Here is a 24,726-nt window from a genome sequence, read left to right as displayed (position 1 = left end):
CAATAATCATAATGTTTGTGATGGCCAAAGGGGTTGATGTGTGAGTGTGGGCGGAGGTGGGGGGGGGCTCGGAGGGAGGGGTGGGAGGACAAGGGTGGATGTACAGTGGCAAGGCTTGTGGCTGGCCTGACCATGGCCCTCCCCACACCTGCCCAAATAATGCATCAGCTGAGGTCCCAGAAGAGCAGAGCCTCAGGAAACTCAGCTGCGGTGGATGGCGGGGTGACCTTCCCCACCCTAACCTTGGAGTTGGGGACAGTGGGCACCACTGGGGCTGAGCCAGGGCAGCAGGCTCAGGTGTTGTTGTTGTTCAGTAGCGAAGTTACGTCCAACTCTTTGCAACCCCATGGATTCTAGCATGCCAGGCTTCCTTGTCCTTCACGATCTTGCCCAGAGTTTGCTCAAACTCATGTCCTTTCAGTCAGTGATGCCATCCAACCATCTCATTCTCTGTTGCCCCGTTCTCCTCCTGTCCTCAATCTTTCCAAGCATCAGGCTCTTTTTTAATGAGTCAGCTCTTCACATCAGATGGCTCAAGTATTGGAGCTTCTTCAGCATCAGTCCTTCCAATGAATATTCAGGGTTGATTTCCTTTAGGATTGACTGCTTTGATCTCCTTGCCGTCCACGGGACCCTCAAGAGTCTTCTCCAGCACACTGCTGGAAAGCATCAATTCTTTGGCACTCAGCCTTCTTATAGTCCAACTCTCACATCTGTACATGACTACTGGAAAAGCCATAGCTTTGACTAGATGGACCTTTATTGGCAAAGTGATGTCTCTGCTCAGAGGCTGCTCTAGAGTGGGCCCCACTCCAGACTAGAGGGGGCTCCTTGGCTCCCTCCAGCAAGCTTTCATGATGAAAGAACAGATTCTGAGAGGTGGGCCCTGGGGGTCCCTATCTATCTGGAGGAGCACCCAGCTCTGTGGGGGCTGCAGAGGACAGAACACAGCACTTGTGGTAAAGGAAGCCTTCCAAACAAGTAAAAGCACACAGCTGGTGGCCCTGCGCCCTCTGGCGGCCTCTGCTCCTTACTGCAGCCTCATGGCTTTGTTCTAAGGCTCCCGTTCCTTGCCTGGTATGGACTGACAGAGCAGTGCAGCGGAGTGCAGGCGTTGGGGCTGGACGACCTGGGTTTGAGATATGGGGCTGGATGGCCCAGGGCAGGTGACTTAATCACTTTGCGGCTCAGATTCTTCCTTTGCAGTAGGTTGATAACAAGAGTGTCTACCACACAGCTGAAGGGGAAATCTGATCACCTGTATCAAGTACTTGGAGTACGTAAAGAAACAAGGAATACATGGTGACTGCCCTACTCTTGACTTCTGGGGTCAGCGTTGCTCGGGGACACAGCTTGAGAGCAGGGCCAAAGCAGCCTTGACCTGGGGTTGGACTCTGGCTCTGGTGCAGTCCCTTACCAAATGTGTGGTTGACTAGTTGCTTATCATATGGTGAGAGAGATACCAGGAGGTTAAGTCCAAAATCCTCTGGAAAATCATGCTGGAGATAAACACAGTGTCTCAGTAAGCCCAACATGGCCATTTTTCCCAATTCTTGCTTACAGTCTGTCTTGGAAGCAGCTGACTTGCATCCAAGGGCAATGTTTTACCCAGTAGAATGACACTCAGTGTTGAGATGCTCAGACAAAAGGGACCCTGAAGTACACAGCATTGTATGGGTTAAGTCAGAAGCAGGGAGAGGTCTTGGGCAGGATCATGGGATTGGTAGGAAGTCCTCCCGCTCCTGAGACAGACCACAGCTTCATGTCTATTTCCCACCAGTGTTGTTGGTCTTTCATCAGTGTCATCGAGCATGCTTCCATCATCAGGTTGGGACACTACCACTCATCCCATAGAATCGCTGGTGCTTGGCTCTTAACTAGCAATCCGCCACTTCTCTAGCTTCAACCCCACCCCTTCTCCATGCTACTCTAGCTTCCCAGCCTGGCTCAGCATAGTGATATAAATGGAAATGCCTTCCCTGTCTATCTAGGACCCTACAAGGACTCAAAATAGCCCATACCCACTCCAAGTTTTCCCTAAGCCAATGCCCCAGCCTCAGTATGACCTAACTGCTGACCCCCAGAATCTTCCTGCCAGGTGGCACCTTCAGAGTAGCTTCCCTGGGCAGTGTCCCCGTGTTGGCATTTGCTCCCTGTCATGGGAAGTCTGCACCCCCTACAGACAGGAACTGTGGGTTTCTCATCTCTGGATTTCGCAGGGGAATGCCTGACACTCTGGGCTCCACAGATATTAAGAAGCTCCACTTTCACCTTTTGGAAGGAGCTCTCTGGGAAGGCAGTGCTGGGGGCAAGACTAGGGTCCGGGGGAATTCCCCTGGAATAATGTGGATGGTGTTAAGAGAACATGAGGTTGGAGTCAAAAGATCTGGATTCAAACCTTAGCTCTACCTCTTGTCAACAAAGGATCTGGGGATGCCTTCACACCTCTGTGTGAGTTGTTCCCACAGGTAAGATGATGATAACAGGGTCTACTTAGCATAGCACCTGGCACATACTGAGTACTTTTTATGTTCCGGGTACTGTTCTAAATGCCTTAATTAATTTAATCCCTCTACAACTCTAGGAGGCAGGCATTATTCTCACTTTATAGGAACTGTAAATGAGGAAAATGAGGCTGAGAGAAAGGAAATAATTTTCCCAAGTTCACAGAGCAAGTGAGATGGTCAGTAAACAGCAGCAATGACTGTTCTGAGACAGCAATATGTGGGACACGATCTCCGAGACTCCAAGGAAGGACAGACTGCAGGCTTTCTGCTTCTGCACTAGCTCCAGTCTTGTTCCCTCAACTGCAGCAAATGACACAGACCCACTGGTGTTGTAAATAGAGTTAACATAATATATTTATTTTAAGTGCCATTCATGCATATCACTTCTGGCAGCAACAATCCTAATGACACTTGGAATATTTCTTTACAGCACTAAACAGTTACAAAGAATGGGTGCCGTTCATCATAGAGGCAAAATATGAAATCGTGCAATAGCAAAACTGTAGAAACATTAAAACACTGACTGGCCAACAGCAGTACAGAGAGCAGACTGTGTGTGCACAGAAAGCCAATGCATTTCATCACATATATACAATATAGATATGTACACGTCACCCTCTGAATGAACAATATCAAAATACTCTATTCCATTTGAAATAATCCCCAGATTGATTCCCTCCCACTTCAAAGGACATCTGAGAGACACGTATTTACAAAAACACACATGAATACATTTACATTTCAAAAACTGCCACAAATGCCAGTCGGATTATTCTCCTGGACAGAGTGCCCCCATTTGATTATATGCATTTGATTCTTTTCCCCAAGTCTTCAGTCAATTTAAGCCCAAGACAGAACTTGCTTTGCATTAACAACTACCCACTGAGACAGCCACTAGAGGGACGCGGTGCACCTCGCCAGGTAGCTGTGCTGGCCGGACCTGCCAGGAAGCCCGTCCTGGGCTGCCCAGTCCTGTGCATTAACTAGAGTGGGATGGGTCTGGGTGGAGGCTCTGCCTCCAGGGCCATTCATGCTAAGTTTAAATTCTCACAAAAATCTGGATCACTGCACATCAGTAAATGATTGCTGAATGGGAAATTAGCTTCACACAATTTGTAAAATCTTCATCAGTGGTTTCTATCTGAATCACTCAGTATAAGCTACTGCATTCCAATACTCAAATTGTTTAAAGTGCACATTGCTACCCACACGATTTAAAGATTCAAAACAGCTATTTTGGTATCTAGAGAACAGTGACTTGAGCAGACTAAGAATCACCCTCCCCCCTTTTTTCCAAGCTTTTTCTCTGCAGGCCGCTATCTCATCTTGCCTCTGATCCATCTAAGAGGGGCCTATTGGCTGCCTTTCCAGAATCCCCCGATTTTTACTGATCCAAGGGGCTGGAACTGAATTTCCTTTCCCATGCCAAGCAGGGTCCAAACAACAGGAACATAGAGCCCTTCCTTTCTCCCCACCCTCACCAGCCCTTACCATGGCTGGCTTCCCAGTAATTCATTCAAGGCAACACTCCATTAAAAAAATACCCACAGACGTTCACAAACACTCTCACATACACACAGAGAAATAAAGATGTTTTGCTTAGTCCAAGTAGAGATTACTCAATCACAGAATCAGTAAGGGTAATTAAAGTGACTTAGGCATGGCTGACAGAGACTAGTAATGCTAAAGAGCAACCAGTGAGCAGTTAGTACTCCTTGATTTCATGGAACATTTTATTTCACCATTAGAACTGAAAGAAAAAAAAAATCTGTTTTTGGTCTAAAGAATCAATTCAAAATCTATTCATTGAAAAAAGAAATCTCATTTCTCTCAGTTTCATTATAAAACTAAGACAATCAATCCATGCAAAATAACTGTGATATAAAACAAAAAAAAAAACCAAACTAATAAAAAATCCTAAGATGCAGGCTGCATTCAAAGAAAGGAACCAAACGGCATGCATACACAGGCACACAGGACAACAGAAACAGCAGGCCACGCGACAGTTACTGCACTGGAGAGTGAGGCACACAGAACCCACGTGTGGCTCTACGCTCCTCTCAGCGCTCCCTAAATGGAAAGAGAATGGGGGAAAGCTGCTTGATAAGCACTGCCCTGCTGTTCTGTAGCCCAAATGAGCTCAGATTCAAATTCCAGAAAATCTTACTGAGCTAATGTCTCAATCAGCAGAAACGCAAAGATAGAGAATATACTCACAAGGCAGGAATAATGACAAAGAGAAAGACACAATCTCTCTCTGATTGTCTTGTCTGTAAACTCTTATCAAGAAAACTAATTCTGTGCTTGCAGACACTGCATTTCTTCTTAATGAACCCAACAGGAGTTGGGCATTCACAGAAGATAGCAATAAATATTAAAATAACACTTTTGAATAATAAATACGTAAGTGAATGTGGAGACATTGATTTGTTTAAAAAGCCAAGAATGCCCAGATTCTAATCAATCAAACACATTTAGAACTGGCAGACAGTGCAGACTTAGAAAAACAGATGCTGACAAGGTATAACATGAACTCTAGAATCCCCCAGGCATCAAAAAACATCCGGTCAGTCCTTCCTGCTACTCGGGAACAACGTGCCCCTTTAGATTGTTTGGAGAGTATCAAATTCTGGGTTCTCTATGACTTACTAAGGAGAACTTAATACTCACATTTCCAAAAAAGATTTTAAATAAGGGGAACTGGGCTTTGAAAAAAATCTATTTCCTTTCAGTTGCCTACATCAGTTAAAAGCATTCTGCATAAAATAGCCTAACAAAGAATAAAAACTCACAGTAACTTTCTTCTCAAGACACAATAATCCAATTAGAAAAAAACTGAAGCCTTTTAGTAATGTTTGTACACATACTTATACATATGCATCTATAAACTGCTTGCAGCAAAACAGGCTCTGTCTGAAAAATCAGTCTGGCACTTGTGGTCAACATCAAACTGACACAATATGCAAAAGCCGTTCAAATCACACAACAGTTAGGAGCTACATAGGGCAGCTGGCAGGGAGACAAACATGTAGTACTCGTCTGGGTCAGATAAAAGCAGTAAGTCATCCAGCTAAAATCTTGATTGTCTTCAAAAAAAATTTTGATAACATTGGTAAAATGATTAGCAACTTTCTTTTCTCCACTGGATTCTCTTAAACCTTTCCCTTCCACTGCACAGAAAGGTGACACTGGGTCTGGAGCCTTGAGAAACAAGCTCTACACAATTGAATCCCAATCAAAGTCATCCTGGATGTCATCTGGAGGCAGAGAGCGCCGCATCTGGAAGGCTTGGGAAGGCATCATGTGCTGCTGGCTCATGGCTCCGTGATGGCCTGGAAGGAACCAACATCAGCAGTGACTCGCGAGAGAAGGAAGGAAGACGAAACAAACACCTACTGAACACTCCTTCATGCCAGGAACTCAACGCACATGCTCTCACTCATCCACCCTCAAGTCTCTACATAAATGATCTCTATAAATGAAAAGTCTCTCTATAAATGATCCTCATTTTATACATATTCTGCACCCCACCCCTCTCTCTGAAACAGGGAGTTCACTCCCTCCTGAGGTAGCTTCATTCACTGCTGGGAAAGCTAAAAAAGCCCTTCAGTATTAAACTCTGAGCACCAACCCCAACACATCACGCCTCAAATTACCTGCAATCGTTGTTCCTGGAGTGCTGAGTGCCTGTGGGATGTGAGGATAACCAGGGGGCGGCATCACTGAAGGAGGGAGATTTTGCCTGGAGTCTATGTACAGATTTCCTAATCAGATTGAAAAGAACAAAGAAGGAAAACCTATTACCATAAGTAAAACAATTAAGCATAAAAATCTTAATAGAATTGTTACCTAAAACTAAATTAAGCAGGTTAAGTGAAGATGAAAACAGAAGGGAGAATGTCTCCTTCTGGATGCTAAAACTCTGCCAGAGGTAATGCTGGATTTTCAGACAGGGTGCCGGGATGGGTGGATACCCTGGTACTAATTCTGGCACTGTCTCTAATTCTCTGGAAGCTTGCAGGCCAATTATGTCTATTGTTGTTACATACCTTATCATAGTTCTTAAGCATTTTCATATCCGTTAGTTCATCTGAGTCTCCCTCTAGGCCCACAATGAAGGCAAGACAGGGATTATCCCATTTTATGGATGAGGCAACTGACGCTCAGAAGGTTGAGCTGACTTGTCCAAAGACACATCAGTTTGACAGAGGCTAGGGCTACAATTCAGCTCTAATTCACAGGTTCTTTCCAGTAACAGCTGTCTCTACTGCCCTGATTTTCTTATCCTGAAAGCAGACCTAAGTGCACACAACCTGATTAACAAAGTGACTGAAGGCACAAAATGATAGGAAAGATTTATTATATGAAGTAAAAGAGCCACCTCCAAAGTGATTAACAATGTATTATTTAGAAGTGTGCAGATGGAAAATATAGATCTTATTTAAATAGCATTTCAGAAGGTTCTTATATTAATATGCTTTCATTGACAGCAGTCATCAAGAATAACAGCTCTTGTTATTCTTGTAAAATGTCAATTACACTGCATCCTAATGCAAAACAGAAAGGGAGGGGAGGATACATCACACAGGCACCCACAATAACTCCTGGGGAAGAACCATGGTAACATCGGTTTTACATTATGAAACATCTGGAATCCTGGAAAGGCTTTTCCCCTAAGGTACGCTGGTGTTTCACACAGACTACACTTGCACTCTAGGAATACCGTAATCAAACTAGGAAACAGTGATCATTTCCCCAGAGAAAACAGAAGGAGAAGAAAAGTCTTCCTTTTGTATTCAAGGTAGGGCACACTATCTTTGGCCACTCCGAGTCTCCACCTGCCACTGGAAAGTCAGACTGTCCAAGCTTGAGACAGTCTCAGAGATAATCTAACCCAGCCCTATTTCTGTTCATGTAGGTGAGGAAGTGAGATGAGAGAAGATGGGAAAGAACCAGGGAGACAACCCAAGACTTCTGACTTCCAGCTACTGCCTCCCAAGATGACATGCTTTTTTATAGAAAAGTTTAAAGTCAGAACTGAGGTCTTTGACCAATCTGCCATACGGAAGACTTCAGAAGAAGAGAAAAGTTATATGAAGTTATAGCTCTAGTATATTTTTGCAGGAGAAAAAGTTCTGCCAAGTGCTGACCAGCCTTCACATTTGTGGCTCATGTTCTTTCTTAAGGTTGAATCAGGCTACGGGGCTTCACTCCTCTGAGTAAAGGAGGAGACAGGTGAGAATTAGAGAAGAATCATGAAAATAAACAAGACGATGGGCATAAACTGACACCCAAATTAAACAAATGGCCTTAACTTTTTGAAACTGTCACATTCTTAACACTTTTATTTTCATGTAGAGATTCTCATTACTTCTCATCTCCCCCCACCTCCATGTTCTCATTACAGACTGAACAATGAGAGCGTAGTTGGACTTTCTAAGCAAGAAATTAACTTATAAAGCAGCTTCTAAAGATTTCTGAGATCCTATAATATTTAGAATGTAGTCATAAGAATTTAAAAATCTACACTGTACTTCACACCTAAAGCTATTATTGCAAATCAACTATATTTCAACAACAAATCTAATCACAAAACGTGTTTTTTGAAAGCAGACTTTTGTTGAATGACCATTCATTCATTTAAGAAGTATTTGTGCTAATAAGAATAAACGAAAAATAAAATTCCCAGCCTTTGTGGAACTTGTTTTCAGATTATTGGGAAGGATGAAGATGGGAGGAAGGGAGGAAAATAAATAGTACATTATATACACTATGGAGAAAAATAAGGCAAGGAGAGGGAAAAGGAGTGCTGAACAGTAGGTGTTATTTAAGTAAGATGATCAGGGAAGTCATCACTTGAATAGGTGCTTTTTTAGGGAAAAACTTGAGTCATGTGTCTATCTGGGGAAGTCACTCAAGACAGAGGAAAGAGCAAGTGTGAAGGCCCTGAGGTAGGTGGTGTGTGTCCAGAGTGTTCAAGTAACAGTAGGGAGGCCAGCAGTGCACAAGCAGGGGTGTGACAGGAGGGGAAGGGAAAAGAAGACAAGGTCAGAGAGTAATTGGGAACAAATAAAAATCTAAGATCATGGCATCCAGTCCCATCACTTCATGGGAAATAGATGGGGAAACAGTGACAGACTTTGTTTTCTTGGGCTCCAAAATCACTGCAGATGGTGACTGCAGCCATGAAATTAAAAGACACTTGCTCTTTGGAAGAAAAGCTATGACCAACCTAGACACATTAAAAAGCACAGACACTACTTTGCCAACAAAGGTCCGTCTAGTCAAAGCTATGGTTTTTCCAGTAGTCATGTACGGATGTGAGAGCTGGACTATAAAGAAAGCTGAGTGCTGAAGAATAGATGCTTTTGAACTGTGGTGTTAGAAAAGACTCTTGAGAGTCCCTTGGGCTGCAAGGAGATCAAACCAATCCATCCTAAAGGAAATCAGTCCTGAATATTCATTGGAAGGACTGATGGTGAAGTTTCAATACTCTGGCCACCTGATGCAAAGAGCCCACTCAAAGACCCTGAGATTTGAAAAGATTGAGGGCAGGAGGAGAAGGGTGTGAAAGAGGATGAGATGGTTGGATGGCATCATTAACTCAATGGACATATGAGTCTGAGCAAACTCTGGGAGACAGTGAAGGACAGAAGTCTGGTGTACCACAGTCCATGGGGTTGCAAAGAGTCAGACACGACTGAGCAACAACAAAAACCAGAACACAACAGTTCCAGAACAAATGATCCTTTTGATCAAGGATCAAAAAGAAATGACCACAGAAGTCTAGGAACAAAGGGTTTTAAGAAAATAATCCAGGATCTCAGTCAAGAGAGAATCCATAAGAGATGCCTGGCCCCTCTGACAGGACAATAGTGGATGGGACTCAAGAAGACCTGAGTAGGCACAGGAAAACAATCAACAGGCTTGAAGAGAGGATAGGACAATGAAAATTACTGAGACAGATTAACAGAAAGAAAAAAGACTGAAGAAAAGCAAACAGAGCCTAAGGGACCTGTCAGACACTAGCAAGCAGCCCAATTATGCATTCTGGGAGTTCCAGAAGAAGAGAGAAAAGGGGGTAGAAAGACTATCTGAACACATTATAGGTGAAAACCTTCCAAATTTGATGGAAGACAGGAATATAAACATCCAGGAAGTTCAATGAACTCCAAGTGAGATCAAGTCAGAGGAACCCACACCAAGACACATTGTGAGCACATTTTCAAAAGCCAAAGATAAAGAGAGAATTTTGAAAGCAGCAAGAAAGAAGTGACTTGTCACATACAAGGGATCCTCAATTAAGACAATAAGCATATTCCTCATCAGAAATTTCAGAGGCCAGAAGGTCAATCTATTCAAAGTGCCAAAAGAGACCAAAAAAAAAAACTGTCAACAAAGAATCCTACAGCTGGTAAAAGAGTACTTTCAATAGTGAGGCAGAAATTAAGACATTCCCAGATGAGTAAAAGCTAAGGCAGTTTGTTACTGTTAGACCTGTCCTGGAAGATAGTGGTCAAGAGAGTCTTGCAGGAAGAAATCAAAGGACACTAAATAGTAACTTAAAGCCATAAGAAAAAATAAAGATCTCAATAAAGGTAAATACATGGGCAATTATGGAGACAGTATTATCATAACAATGATTTTTAACTCCACTTTTTGTTCTATATATGATTTAAGATGCTAATATGTTTCTAAAAGCTATTAGTATAAAAGTTCATATTACTGTAACTTTGGCTTGCAGCTTCACATGTTTTATACATAATTTAAGAGACTAACACATTTAAAATAATTATCAGTGTATGTTTTGGGCATACAATGTAGGATCATGTAATTCTGAGACACTGACAACCAACAGAGGCAGAGGTGAAGATGAAAAGGAACAGAGTTTTCATATGTTACAGAAGTTACACTGATATAAATTCAAATTAGTGTGTTGTAATTTTAGAATGTTAAACTCAGTTGCCATGGTAACCACAAAGAAACAGCTACAGAATATACACAAAAAGAAATGAGAAAGGAATTTAAACATTTCACTACAAAAAATCAACTAAACACAAAAGACGACAGTAATGCAGGAAATAAGGGACAAAAAAAAGCCACAAGGAATAGCAAAGAAATAGTAAAACATAAAAGTCACTCCTTATCAATAATTCTTTTAAATATAAACAGATCAAACCTCTCAATCAAAAGATGGAGACTGGCAGAATGGATAAGAACACATGATCCAACCATATGCTGACTATAAGAGACTCACTTGAGATCCAAAGACACAAACAGATTGAAAGTGAAAGGATGAAAAGATATTCCATGCAAACAGCAACCAAAGGAGAGCAGAGACTGCTGTACTAATAACGGACAAAAGACTTTAAACCAAAAAAGGTTATAAGAGATATCTTGTAAAGTCTTACTCCCTCTAAAGGATATTATATATCAACAAAAGGTGCAAAATAGCAAGAAGACAGAACAATTATAAACATTTATAATTGTTTATGTACATTTATGCACCTAATAACAGGCTGCAAAAATCATGGAGCACAACAGAATTGAAAGGAGAAATAAACAGCTCTACAATTATAGTTGGAGACTTAAATACCCATTATTTCAATAATAGATAGAACAACCAGACAGAAGATAAGCAAACAGAGGATTTAACACAATAAGCCAACTAGATCTACTAGACATATATAGAACATTCTACCCAACAATAACAGCATAAACACTCTTCTCAAGTGCATCAGTTATTTTCCAGAATAAACCATGTTAGGCTACAAATCAAGTCTCAACAGATTTCTAAAAAATATTTATTTATTTGGCTGAACTAGATGGCACTCAACTCCAGTACTCTTGCCTGGAAAACCCCATGGACGGAGCAGCCTGGTGGGCTGCAGTCCATGGGGTCACTAAGAGTCGGACACGACTGAGCGACTTCACTTTCACTTTTCACTTTCATGCATTGGAGAAGGAAATGGCAACCCACTCCAGTGTTCTTGCCTAGAGAATCCCAGGGATGGCAGAGCCTGGTGGGCTGCCGTCTATGGGGTCGCACAGTCGGAAACGACTGAAGCGACTTAGCAGCAGCAGGTCTTAGCTATTGCATGGAAGATCTTCAGTCCTAGTTGTGGCATATGGGTTCCCTGACCAAGGATTGAACTTGGGCCCCTCTGTATACAGTGCGTGGAGTCTTAGCCACTAGACCACCAGGGAAGTCCCTCAATAGATTTTAAATGATAGATACCATACAAAGTGTCTTCTCTGACCACAGTGGGACAAATTAATCAAAAACAGAAGTAAAACTGGAAAATTATCAATTTGTGGAAATTAAATAACACACTTAACCAATGGATTAAAAAGAAGTCACAAGGAAAGTCAGAATATACTTAAGAGATAATACAAACAAAAACAACATACCAAAACTTATAGGAAACTGCAAAAGCAGTTTTAAGACAGAAATTTATAGCTATAAAGACTTACATTAAAAAACAGACCTACAAAAAGAAGACACCAAACCCAAAGCCAGCAGACAGAAGAAGTAGTACAGGTTAGAGCAGAGATAAATGAGACAGAGAACAGTAAAACATTGCAGAAAAATCTGTTAACACCAGAAGGTGGTTCTTCAGATTAAAAACTAAAAAGCTGACAACGCTTTAACTAAATGGACTAAGAAAGAAAGATCCAAATTATTAACATGAGAACTGAAAATAGTAACATTACTACTGATTCTACGGAAATCAGAAGAATGAGAACTCTTTTAATAACTGTATACCAACAAACAGGACACCCTAGATGAAACAGACAAATTACTAGAAACACAAAATCAACAAAAAGTGAATAATGAAAAAAGAAGAAACCTGAACAGACCTATAATGAGTAAGAAGATTCAATACATAAAAAAAACAAAACCTGTACAAATAAAATCCCAGGGTCTGATGGCTTCATGGGTGAATTCTACCACATATTTGAAGAAGAACTAAAACCGATAAGTGTAATATAACTACATTAACCGAATGAAGGGGGGAAAGCCCTCACAATCATCTCAACTGATGCAGAAAAAGCATTTGACAAAAGTCAACACCTTTTATGATAAAAGTGTGAAGGTGTTAGTTGCTTAGTTGTGTCTGACTCTTTGAAACCCCATGGGATGTAGTCTGCCAGGCTCCTCTTTGCATGGAGTTCTCCAGGCAAGGATACTAGAGTGGGTAGTCATTCCCTTCTCCTTGGATCTTCCCAATCCAGGGATCAAACCCACATCTCCTGCATTGCAGGGAGATTCTTTACTGTCTGAGCCACCAGGGAAGCCCTTTCATGATAAAAACACTCAACACATCAGGAATAGAAAGAAATCACTTCAACATAATAAAAGCCATGTATGAAAATCCCACAACAAACATATTCAACAGTAGAAGACTGAAAAGTTTTCCGCTACTATTATTAAGGCCAAAGCAAACATGTCCACTTTCACCACTTCTATTCAACACAGTCCTGGACATCCTAGCCAGAGTAATTAGACAAGAAAGAGAGACAAAGGGCATCCAAACAGAAAAGGAAGAAGTAAATTTATCTCTGTTCACAGATAGAATTTCATGTGTAAAAATCCCTAAAGATTACACACAAAAAAACTGTTATAAGAAATGAATTCAGCAAAATAGCAGGATACAAAGTCAACATGAAAAATTCAACCAGATTCCTATATATGAACAATCTGAAAAGGAAATAACAATAAATCCCATTTTCAGTGACATCAAAAAGAATAAAATACTTAGGAATAAATTAACTTACTTACAGAGATTAAAAACTTGTACAATGAAAACTACAACACACTGATGAAAAAAAATTAAAGATGACATAGACACACACGTCATGTTCATGGACTTCAAGACTTAATATGTTAAAGCAATCTACAGATTCAATGTAATCCATATAAAAAATCTCAATGACCTTTGTAGAAATAGAAAATCCCATCCTAAAATTCATATGGAATCTCAAAAGACCTTGAACAGTCAGAACTATCCAGAAGAAGAATAAAGCTGGTAGACTCACACTTCTTTTTCTGTTGTTTTTGAGCTTTTTACTTTGTATTGCAATACAACTGATTAACAATGTTGTGATAGTTTCAGATGAACAGTGACGGGATTCAGCCACACACATACATGTATCCATTCTCCCCTGAACTCCCCTCCCATCCAGGCTGCCACATAACATTAAGCAGAGTTCCATCACATTTATTTCAAAACTTACTACAAAGATACCATAGTTGGACAATGTACTGGCATAAAGACCAATGGAACAGAATAAAAAATCCAGCAACACATATATATTTAGTTGAATGATTTCTGACAAGGTGTTAAGACCATTCAATGGAGCAAAAGACAGTCTTTTCAACAAATGGTAACAGGAAAACTGTATACACACATACAAAAGAATGAAATTGGGCTGTTATATTAACCATATACAAAATTCACTCAAAATGGTTAGACTTATATGTGAGACCTAAAACTTTAAAACTCTTTTAATAGAGCTTCATGACATTGAATTTGACAATGATTTCTTGGATATTATACTGAAGGTATACAGAACAAAAGAAAAAACCCACTAACAACACAGTAAAAAAGAAAACAAAAGAATGGGAGAAAATATATGTAAATCTTATAATTCATAAGGAGTTAATATCCACGAATACAGAGAATTCCTAAAACTCAGCAACAAAAAAACAAACCTGATCAAAAAATGGGCAAAGAACATTTCCCAAAGAAGATAAAAAAATGGCCAATAAGATGAAAAGATGCTCAACATCATTAATCATACAAATCAAAACTATAATGAGACTCCACCACACACCCACTGAAATAGCTACTATTAAAAAAAAAGAGAAAATAACAAATGTTGGCAAGGATGTAGACGAACTAGAGCCCTTACTGACTGTTAGTGGGAATGTAAAATGGTACAGTTGCTATGAAAAACAGGATGATGGTTTCTCAGAAAATGAAACATAAGAATTAGCACAGGATCCAGCATTTCCACTTCTGAGTATATACCCAAAATAACTGAAAGCAGACCCTAGAAAATATTTGTACTTTCATGTTCACACAACACTATTTACAATAGCTAAAACATGGAAGCAACCCAAGTGTTTATTAACAGATGAACAGATAAATGTGATGTGTATAGATACATAAAATGACCATATGACCTAGCAATCACACTCATAGGCATACACCCTGAAGAAGCCAAAACTGAAAAAGACACATGTACCCCAGTGTTCACTGCAGCACTATTTACAATAGCTAGAACATGGAAGCAACCTAGATGTCCACTGACAGATGAATGGATAAAGGAGCTGTGGTACACATACACAATGTAACACTGCTGCTGCTGCTGCTGCTGCTGCTAAGTGGCTTCAGTAGACTTAATTACTGAATAATGTAACATTACTCAGCCATAAAAAGGAACACATTTGAGTCAGTTCTAATGAGGTAGATGAACCTGGAACCTATTATACAGAGTGAAGTAAGTCAGAAAGAGAAAGATAAGTATCATATACTAACGCAAATATATGGAATCTAGAAAAATGGTACCAAAGACTTTATTTACAGGGCAACAATGGAGAAACAGACATAGAGAACAACAGACTTTTGTACATGGGGAGAGGGAAGGAGAAGGTGAGATGTATGGAGAGAGTAACACGGAAACTTACATTATCATATGTAAAACAGATAGCCAATGGGAATTTGCTTATGTCTTAGGAAACTCAAACAGGCGCTCTGTATCAACCTAGAGGAGTGGGATGGGGAGGGAGGTTCAAGAGGGAGGGGATATATGTATGCCTATGGCTGATTCATGTTGAGGTTCGACAGAAAACAACAAAATTCTGTACAGCAATTCCCTTCAATTAAAAAATAAACTGAAAAAAAAAAAAAAGACACAGAAATGAAGATTCACAAAAAGGACTAGGGTTCTAGAGAATATGGAAAGATCAAGTACGTGAAATAAGCTAGGATAACAACTGAATGAAGCAACTCAGGATAGAAAGAGAGGGCTTTTCAGCATCAAGTTTTAAAACAAGACAACAAACAGGAAAGAAGTCAACTTGGAGATAAAAGACATCAAGAAATTAAGATGAAGAGAGAAAGAACCTGGATACAAAGAACAGAATATAAATTTGAGAAAAGTGTAAGCACCGCAATTTCACAGAATAAATGAGATTGGCCATAAGGGGAAAGAATAAAAGAAGAAAGTGAGATGAAAAATGCAGAGCACAAATTTTGAGTTCAGAGTAAAACTTAAATGAGACTTCCATTATGTATATACTATTTAAATAAATTAACTTTAATTTTAACATTCTTAGAAGATATAAAAGATGTGTTGATTTTCATTGCAAGTCTCTACAAATTTAAATTGATAACACCTTAAAACTATGTTCTTATTACAATTAAAATGTACATATCCTTAAGACATTTTCTCGATTGGTAACTTGAAAGGTTAAAGACCACAAACAATAAAATAATCAAGTAAATCACGAGATAAAAACATAGTTTCTTTTATCTTACTTTTTCTAAGATATACCTTAAATTACTTGATTTCATTTCTTAGAAATAAAAAGATATAAATGGATCACTTCTATCATTAACAACATATCAAGTTTCCCTAAATAGTTACTAAATATGAATGAGAAAAAGAGAAAATCAAGAAGAAAATTAAAGCCATACCTGTTCCAATGTGCTGGGAAGGTTTTGTTGGATGCATGGCACCATGACAGACATTCTGCTGAACATTACTCTGTGAGTGGATAAGGCCAGTTTGTGTAAAGAACTGATTAAGAGAAGAACAGAGATCAGCAAATTGAACCTGATCTAAAGACCAGTTCTTGAGATCTGCCTGTCTCATACTCTCCATCAAACCTATGAGGAAAACATTAAAAATACTGTTAGCATGGTCCTGCAAACATTGCAAAAAAACCAGCAATTTTTTTCCAGCCCTCAAAACTTTCACTGGTAATCTTTTGCTTATGACATTTTCTAAATTATTCAAAGACTGATTCTTATTTCCCTCAGATCTCTTGTCTGTGACCATCTACTACATCAACTGGCCAGAAGACTTAATTAAGAATTTTACAAATTGTTGTTTTTAAGCATACTACCAACTGTAAAAGAAACACTACATAAGGAGACGCTTACTTCAAAGAAACTTACAGTGTACTCAAAAACACACGATCATGTGTATTTGGTTATAAGGAAGAAGGAATCAATACTCACCTTGGAACTGTGAGAGGTCTACATCTGACCAATTAACACTGCTGGCAATTCGACAGCTTTCTTTGAGCATATCAAGTGTTGCATACCAATCACTTGAAACACCTATAAAAATAATACTGACAATATTATAAATCTTGGATAGCGAAAGTTTGAGCTAGCCTTATTCCTGGTATTGGATGATCCCAATCCAGTTTTACAAATGGATTCAAACCCACTATATCTTGTGTTGGGCAATCTGTTCTGTGAGACAGGAAGGAAAGGTATTATTTCTTTGCACTTTACAAATAAATGAAATTGAACCTAGAGGTGACATAACTTAACAAGGCCACTGTGATGTATCTAAGAATTGAACCCAGTTGTATTCTGCAAAATTCCAAGAGGCCCCATTCACCTTGCAGAAGTCCATAGCACCCTTTGGAGTTCTGCAATGCAGAGACTGCCTGGTCTGTGAGCTATGTCAGTTAAACATCTCACCAGAAACCATCAAGACCTATCTTATGAGCAGCAGACTTAAAAAAAAAAAAAAATTCAGGGTATGAATCTATCATTCTAAAGGAAACACTTGGCAGGAATATGCGAAGAAAGAAAAAGTAGGAACATTCACCAAATACATAAACACAAAGTACTAGACCTCCCTGGTGGCTCAGGCAGTCAAGAATCTGCCTGGAATCCAAGAGACCAGGATTGGATCCCTGGGTTGGGAACATCCCCTGGAGAAGGGAATGGCTACTCACTCCAGTATTCTTGCCTGGAGAATTCCACAGACAGAGGAACCTGGCAGGCTATGGTCCACAGCATCGCTCAGTTGGACATGACTGAGTGACTAAGCACACATGCCAGACTAGGCATTTTATATCTGTATTCCCAATGTGATCCTCATAACAGCACTGTATACCAGGGCTGTTTTATTTTTATAGATAAAAAAATAACAAGACTAAAAGAGCTACTGCACCAAAGATCTAAGAGTCATAATGAGGATTGAAATGCAGGTCTTTCAGACACAAATCTATACTCTTTATTCTATACCACACTGAATCACAACAGATTGCAGACAGACTGTGCATTACATTCTTCTTTAAAATGCTCATTTTCCAGAAGGACAAGAGTTAAAAACCAAAACCTGCAAGGGTTGCTGAGTTTGCTTATGTTATACTAATAAACTGTAATCAAGACAATAATCCAGTTTAATCTATGGATTAAACGATTTACAACTACAGGACCACAGCAAGGAAACATAAAAGAAGACAGATGAGTACAGACAGAAAATATATACAAGCCCCAGATAAAAGATTGGAATTCACAGCCAAACACAAGTCAGAAGACAAAAACTTACCAGAATTACAGGATACCTGTTGTGGGGGTGGAGGCGCCTGATGTGTCAATGTCTGATGCGTCTGATGCTGGTGGTTCGGATGGTGCTGTATGTGTTGGTGTGGAGAGGGGTGTTGGGGGTGAGGTGACTGGAGCTGGTTGTGTTGCTGTGGGTGTGGTGCTGGGTGCTGGGGACGCTGTGGATGCTGCGGTAAACCATGCGGTCGATGGGATGGATGTGGAGACGGCTGTGTGTGCATCTGGGGATGTGACAGTGAGACCTGTGCAACCGAATTACTGCCCGTGGTGTTGAGGCCACTGCCGTGACTGTTGGTCAGGCTGCTTTGGTTGCTGTGTGGGTGAGAGCTCACTGTACTGCTGGGAGAGTGCTGATACGAACAAGAAGTGTGGGACTGCTGGGAAGATTCGGAAGGGATGTTCATCAAACCTGAGAACAGAGAGAGCAAGATCAGTGATGGTCAGATTTCAGTTGTATTTTATGACAGACATTTGCAAAATTATTTACAGAGCAAAAGTATATGCTGTCAGGAAGCAATTCTGGTTCAGTTGAACAAATGCTGATGTAATATCCACCATACCCTGGGCTCTGGGGTTACCGAGAAGAAACATCATTCTCTGTCCTCAATAGTTCATGGTCAAGGGGAAGAGACAAACACTTGAGGAGATTTTGTCAACATTGTAAGTACTAAAGCAAAAGTAATCAGAGGGAATACAGAATCTCTTCTTCCCTGTTCTACCTAGTAAGGGGCATCGAAATACAAAGAAGCCCTCCTTGAAAAGGCAATATCTGGGTTGTCTTGAAAGATGTGCTGTGCTGTCCTTAGTCACTAGTCATGTCCGACTCTTTACAACCCCACGGACTGCAGCCCTCTAGGCTGCTCTGTCCATGGGGATTCTCCAGGCAAGAATATTGGAGTGGGTTGCCATGCCCTCCTCCAGAGGATCTTCCTAACCCAGGGATCCAGGTCTCCAGCACTGCAGGCGGATTCTTTACTGACTGAACCACCAAGGAAGCCCCTTGGAAGATGACTAAATGTTAAGGGAAAAGAGGAAGAGGTATTGAGTCACATTCAAGATGGCTCTCTACAGGTCTGAAGACCTTCGGCAAAAGAGGAGAGTAGAAATAAAGCTCACTGATTTCTGATCTCTTTCTCTGACTACTCCAAAAACTTTAAGTCCAATATGGCAGTTTAAGGGTTAAGATTACATATTTCTTAATGCCAGAAAAGAATAATTAAAATCTCTGCACTACAATTTATACACTTGTAACTCTGGAGCATTATTAACCTCGTCAAGTCACAATCACCTCAATTATAAATAGGATGACAATGGTACGTGCTTCGTAAGAGTTGTTGCTAGGATTACAAGCCACTAAACTGTGTCTGTCTCAAGAATGTTCCATAAAAGTAATGAAACAGAGCAGTAGAGATGGCTGGTTGTTTGTTCGTTTGTTTTGCTTAGTCGTAAGGATTCTAGCCATCTTGGGCTCAAACATGAGAAACTTACCACTGATATTTCAAAGCCAGTATTTTTGTACTGAGATCAGCAAAGCTGGATCTGCTTAGCAAAGTCTTACATGGGTTTTTTTATTTTGGTACTTATATAGGAAAAAAATTTTAATATAAAATTTGAGAAAACACGTGACTCTTACTTTAACCAGAAAACTAACTTCCTATACAAACTACGGATACTCACCAATATATGTAATATTTATGTATAACATTAACTTTCATATTTGTCAGTGATATGTATTAAAATGTAAAGGAAGGGATTTTTGTCTATTTTGTCTACTGCTGTGAACAGGTATACTCTCTGACCTGGAATACAGTTAACCTGCCAAACAAAGCAATGCTTCGATGTTTGAGTTCCCGACAATTTCTGACTGGTGTTCTATGGGCGAATAATGAGACATCTTGATTCTATCATATGACTCTGATTAAACCAGCAGCTGACAGGACATTAATACATAAATGCACCTGGGAAACCCCAACAATAATGCAACAATCTAGTATTTGTTTGAAATATAATACTGCATCTCAACCAGTATCTCTTTTAGCATGAAATCTGATTTAAGTATGTTGTACAAAATAACGACAACTACAATGTTTACTTGTAAGTGTCATACATGAAATCGCAGATTTGGTGCTACCATACTCTAATAGCTATCTCTTTGGTAACAGCAGTCAGGACAGAAAAGCAAGGAACATCTACTCTTGTGATGCCACATTTACCACTCAAAACATTTCACATGCTAGACATCACTAACTAATCATGACAGGCCTTCCCATATGCCATAAATGCAGTGTCAGAATTCTTTAACACAGTGCTCCAGGATATCAGTAGTAATCAAATGAGGTAGGCACGCATGACAAGATAGATTTCTTATATATACAGACTATAGTAAAGGCGCAAAAGGCATTCAATCCTTATCATGATGGTAATGTTCTAAGATTAAGGAAAAATAACAGTGTTATCTGAAAATAATTCTTTAAAAAATTTCAATAAAATATTAACAAAGAAGTATTAAAACTCACCTTGTTGACTAAGTGACTGCTCAAAAACTGACTTATAAAGGCTCCGAAATGAGGCACTGAGATCTTCAAAATTATATTCTGAGAAAAGTAACTGTTTGTCTCGTTCTGGAAGGTTGTACTGTGGCTGCTGTTGAGGCGTTAATGACTGAGGAACTGGCTCTGGATGATTTGTCACCTAACAGGAAAAGAAAAAACCTACTAATTTAGTAGCTTTATATCAAAATTGATTTGTTACATAAAATATGTAACTAAAAATACTAGAACTGAAAATAGAATCCAAAGGAATTAACTTCCCTGTCTGTGGCTTTCCTATCATCTATTAAATTGTATACACATAAAGGGCACACCATAAATTATTAACTTGTCTCTTAAAGAATCACAGAAATCTAATCCAATCTCCACATTTCACAGGAGGAGTTACGTATTCAAAGGAATTAAAGGAGATTCCCAAGGTCATAATAAGTGATAAATCAAGCCTGGAACTCTTCCAGTTTCTGTGAAATTTTCATCTCAATTTCCACAGAAGCAATCTCATCTCAAACGCACTATACTCTGAAACTAACATTTCTCATTTGTTTATTCAATTAACCTTTAAGTACTTAATATACTGTGAGTATTGCTGAGTCAGGTTGTATGACACTGCCCAAAGAAACAAGGAACTTCAATTCATCTAACTCTTCATTTGTAGGTAAATTTTTCTTTTTTAAATGAAACTTAGGGGAAATGAGAAGTGAAGGATAAAAGACAAAGGAGATGCTGAGAAAAACAGATCAGGGCCTTGAGCTCTGAAAGGGAAAAAGAGTACCATGAACACTAAAGTAAGAATTATCTCTGAAAATAGCACAACTAGAAATAAAATTAATGAAACATGATCAGCAATATCTCTTAAAGATTATATCAAGCAGTGACAAACTACCATATGTTTTAGTGTTTTGCAAAATTAAATAAGATATGAGCAGTGACTGTAAGTGGGCTTCCCTGGTGGCTCAGATGGTAAAGAATCTGCCTGCAATGCAGGAGACCTGGGTTTGATCCCTGGGTCAGGAAGATCCCCTGGAGAATGGAATGGCAACCCACTCCAGTGTTCTTGCCTGGAGAATCCCATGGACAGAGGAGCCTGTGGGCTACATACTGTCCATGAGGTCGCAAAGCGTCAGATACGACTGAGCAACTTTCACTTTCAGTGACCGTAAGTTTATAGAGCCTTTCAAAATGATACTCACAAGGAGTCTACAATAACCTGAAAAAATACGAATTTTGTGTAGGGCAATGGCTTCACCAACTGGCACTCTGGTGACGTTAAACGTTGTCTCCACACAGGCCATGTAAGCGAGTCTCAATGGCAGAATAATCTAGGCCTTTGAAAATCCTGTGATTACCCCAGAACAAGGGATGATGAGTGGCCTTACAAGCAGCAAATTATTATCTGATATTTTTCATCCATTTTTCTACTTGAAGGAAAGCAGTCCATCTCTCTAACTTGCAGGAATCTGCCAAGAGATGGTTTCTCATCTACCTCCTTGTTCCCAAATGGGGGTGGGGGGGAGGGGTACTTTCTAAGGTACAGCTGCAAGTTGTGTAACAATTTAGGTACAGAATGGAATTTACTCCTCCACAACAGGCACCCATCACTTGCACGGTTTCTCATCTGGTTCCTTTGGTTTAGTGTCATCCTGTGGGACCCAGGGAGCTGACACCATAGTGATCTGGCTTATACAGTATGCATAAGTAACAAAACTGTCACAGTGCATTTAGCCTTACTGTGTCCTTAAAGGCTCAATCTATGGATACGTGATAAGCCCAACCAGAAGCTCACATTGTATTGTTGCTTTAGGAGCTCTTGATGACTGATTATCTTATTAAATGAAGGAGAAAAAAAAAGTGGTCTACAATGTCTAGTTTTTAACAGGGGAGTTTAACCCTCTTACATGTACTGGAATAACAGACCTGTCTGCTCCCACTTCTGTCACCTGTTTCTATAAAGGCTTCTTTTTCTTCTTATATTCTGTAATACCGAATTCTGTGTTCTTTGATTCCATTTCACAATTGTCTACTCTAATTATTTTAAAACAACTTAAAATTATTAAATCTTTGCTGAGTTTGCGTCAATGCTCCCAATCAATACTAGTCCTTTTCTATCATGACTTCATCATTACTGAGTTAATTCACCACCCAATCAGCTAAATATGTAACTTTTTTTCAGGAAGCGTGCATGAAAACAAGGGTAGGATGCTTTCCAAACTCTGTATTAAAGAATTAATGTCTTTTTTTGACTTCACAACTGAATGACAATTTGGTGGGCATAGTATTTGTAATTCTCAATCTATACCCTCAACACTCTGTATAAAAGTGTTCCATTATCTTTTGGCATTTAGTATTATGGAAGAAAAGTATGATTTGTGTTTCTCTGAATGCACCTTATTTCTTTTGCTAGAGTATCTATGATTACTTCATTTAAAAATTTGTCATGATGTGTCTAGATAGTTTTTTCCATTTACTTTTCTTAGAGCTCATTAACCCTTTTATTCTTTATTTCTTTTGAAAACTGCTCTGTACCAACTATTTGGGGACACCTATAATTCGCAGTTCTCCATACCTACTGCATTCTTTTACATAATTGTTATTCTTTTATCTGTTTTTTTCTGCGTTCTTGAAAAATATTTTTCCCCTAGAGCACTGTTAGTGGTTTTCAGTCATCTTTTTTCCTACATTCAATGTGAACTGTACAAGTTTTTGTTTCCCTCTTCTTATTTTTTAAATTCGGGTCCCCTCTGTCCCTTTTACGTTTTCCCTGTGTAGGCTTTTATCTATTTATCATCTTGGAACAGAGAGTGATTTGATGAGATCAAATTTGTACCATGAACAGTGTGGCTGGTGTGTGACTCTCCTGGGCTTCTGTCTACTGGGGAAGATAGTTTCAAGATGACTTGAAAAGAAGTATCAGATAACAAGGGTCAGCATAGGAACAAGAAGACTCACACAGGTCCCTTTATAGCATACCTTAGTTTTCTAGACCCAATCTAAAAATACAAGACTGGTAAGCAACTGGGTACCAGGTCATCCTAACTTTTGGGGTTTGTAGAATCCTATTCTCAGATCCACTTCTGGGAAACAAGGTGATATACATATCCTCTAAGCACTTTTAACCAAGGGCTATAAAATACCATCAAACACAGCTTTAGAAAAGTAAAGTGAAAATTCTTTTCCTATTCCAATTGTTTTTCACTTGGACATGGAACAGATTAAGTAGACCAAAATATATAACATAGTACAATATGTTTGTATCTAACTTGCTAAGGTATAATAAAAATCTGTTTTACTTATCTAAGCTAATGATCATGAACTGACCAATGAGAAATATACATATTCACTTTTTATTTGCATTATCAATTACATTTTGTTCAGTTTTAAGCACTAAATGAGTACTCAACAAAGGAGTTAACTTCACTAAGACTTACCGGTGTGTAACTATGCACACTTCCAACACTGTTCAAATTAACGGATGCCAAACTCTGGTCTGAGAGACTGTTGTTAAGGCTACTGCGTGGGCTATCACTACCATCCTGATCAGTGTTGTACAATGTTACCTACAATGAAAAGAACAGCAACATTTGAATGAGCAATTCCCACTATAAAAATTACATTTTAAACAACTCTACAAAAATACAACTAACCGGGACTATGGAAGGAAGGCAAAATATTACTGGTCTTTCCTTTGGTGTGATCTGTGCTCTATACTCACTAATTCCATGTTCACCACAAAATACTTTCAAACTGAAGGATATGTCCCATCTAGAGGTACATAAATTCAACTTTCTAAATGGTACAATTAGTTCATCAACATTTAATAAGGGGATTATAATAGATTTTTATTGTTAAATATTTCTATAATGCATAAACTTATTTTCACTCAAGCTTTAAGCAAAACTGATCTTTCCTTCTTTCAAAATCTTAGGCATCAAAAAAAGAATACAGAAACCAGAATTTAGGCATCATGGTGTTTATAATATTGAAAAGCAGAAACTTAACTATCCAACGTATTTGCACAATCAATAAATATGTGATCTGATTTTAAAATAATATGCTAACATGTACATTAGA

General features: G+C 39.3%; 1 protein-coding gene across 7 annotated transcripts in view; it reads right to left on the bottom strand.

Annotated features, from left to right (window-relative positions):
* Window positions 1-2,843: 2,843 nt before the first annotated feature.
* The window catches only part of FOXJ3 (forkhead box J3), a 125,320-nt gene continuing 103,437 nt past the window's right edge, over window positions 2,844-24,726 (bottom strand). For all 7 annotated transcript variants that reach the window (XM_005204917.4, XM_059885181.1, XM_059885180.1 and 4 more), the window contains 7 exons: window positions 24,084-24,212; window positions 20,626-20,800; window positions 18,093-18,518; window positions 16,760-16,861; window positions 16,214-16,405; window positions 6,164-6,271; window positions 2,844-5,839 (listed from right to left, as the gene is read on the bottom strand). In XM_005204917.4, the coding sequence (XP_005204974.1) occupies window positions 5,724-5,839; window positions 6,164-6,271; window positions 16,214-16,405; window positions 16,760-16,861; window positions 18,093-18,518; window positions 20,626-20,800; window positions 24,084-24,212 (1,248 nt within the window). In that variant the 3' untranslated portion in view covers window positions 2,844-5,723. The remainder of the gene's footprint in view (window positions 5,840-6,163; window positions 6,272-16,213; window positions 16,406-16,759; window positions 16,862-18,092; window positions 18,519-20,625; window positions 20,801-24,083; window positions 24,213-24,726) is intronic.

The sequence above is a fragment of the Bos taurus genome, chromosome 3 (genome assembly GCF_002263795.3).
Source record: "Bos taurus isolate L1 Dominette 01449 registration number 42190680 breed Hereford chromosome 3, ARS-UCD2.0, whole genome shotgun sequence".
In the NCBI taxonomy this organism is placed as follows: domain Eukaryota; kingdom Metazoa; phylum Chordata; class Mammalia; order Artiodactyla; family Bovidae; genus Bos; species Bos taurus.
The sequence above is the reverse complement of the archived record's forward strand: the minus strand, read 5'-3'. Positions and strand labels throughout refer to the sequence as shown.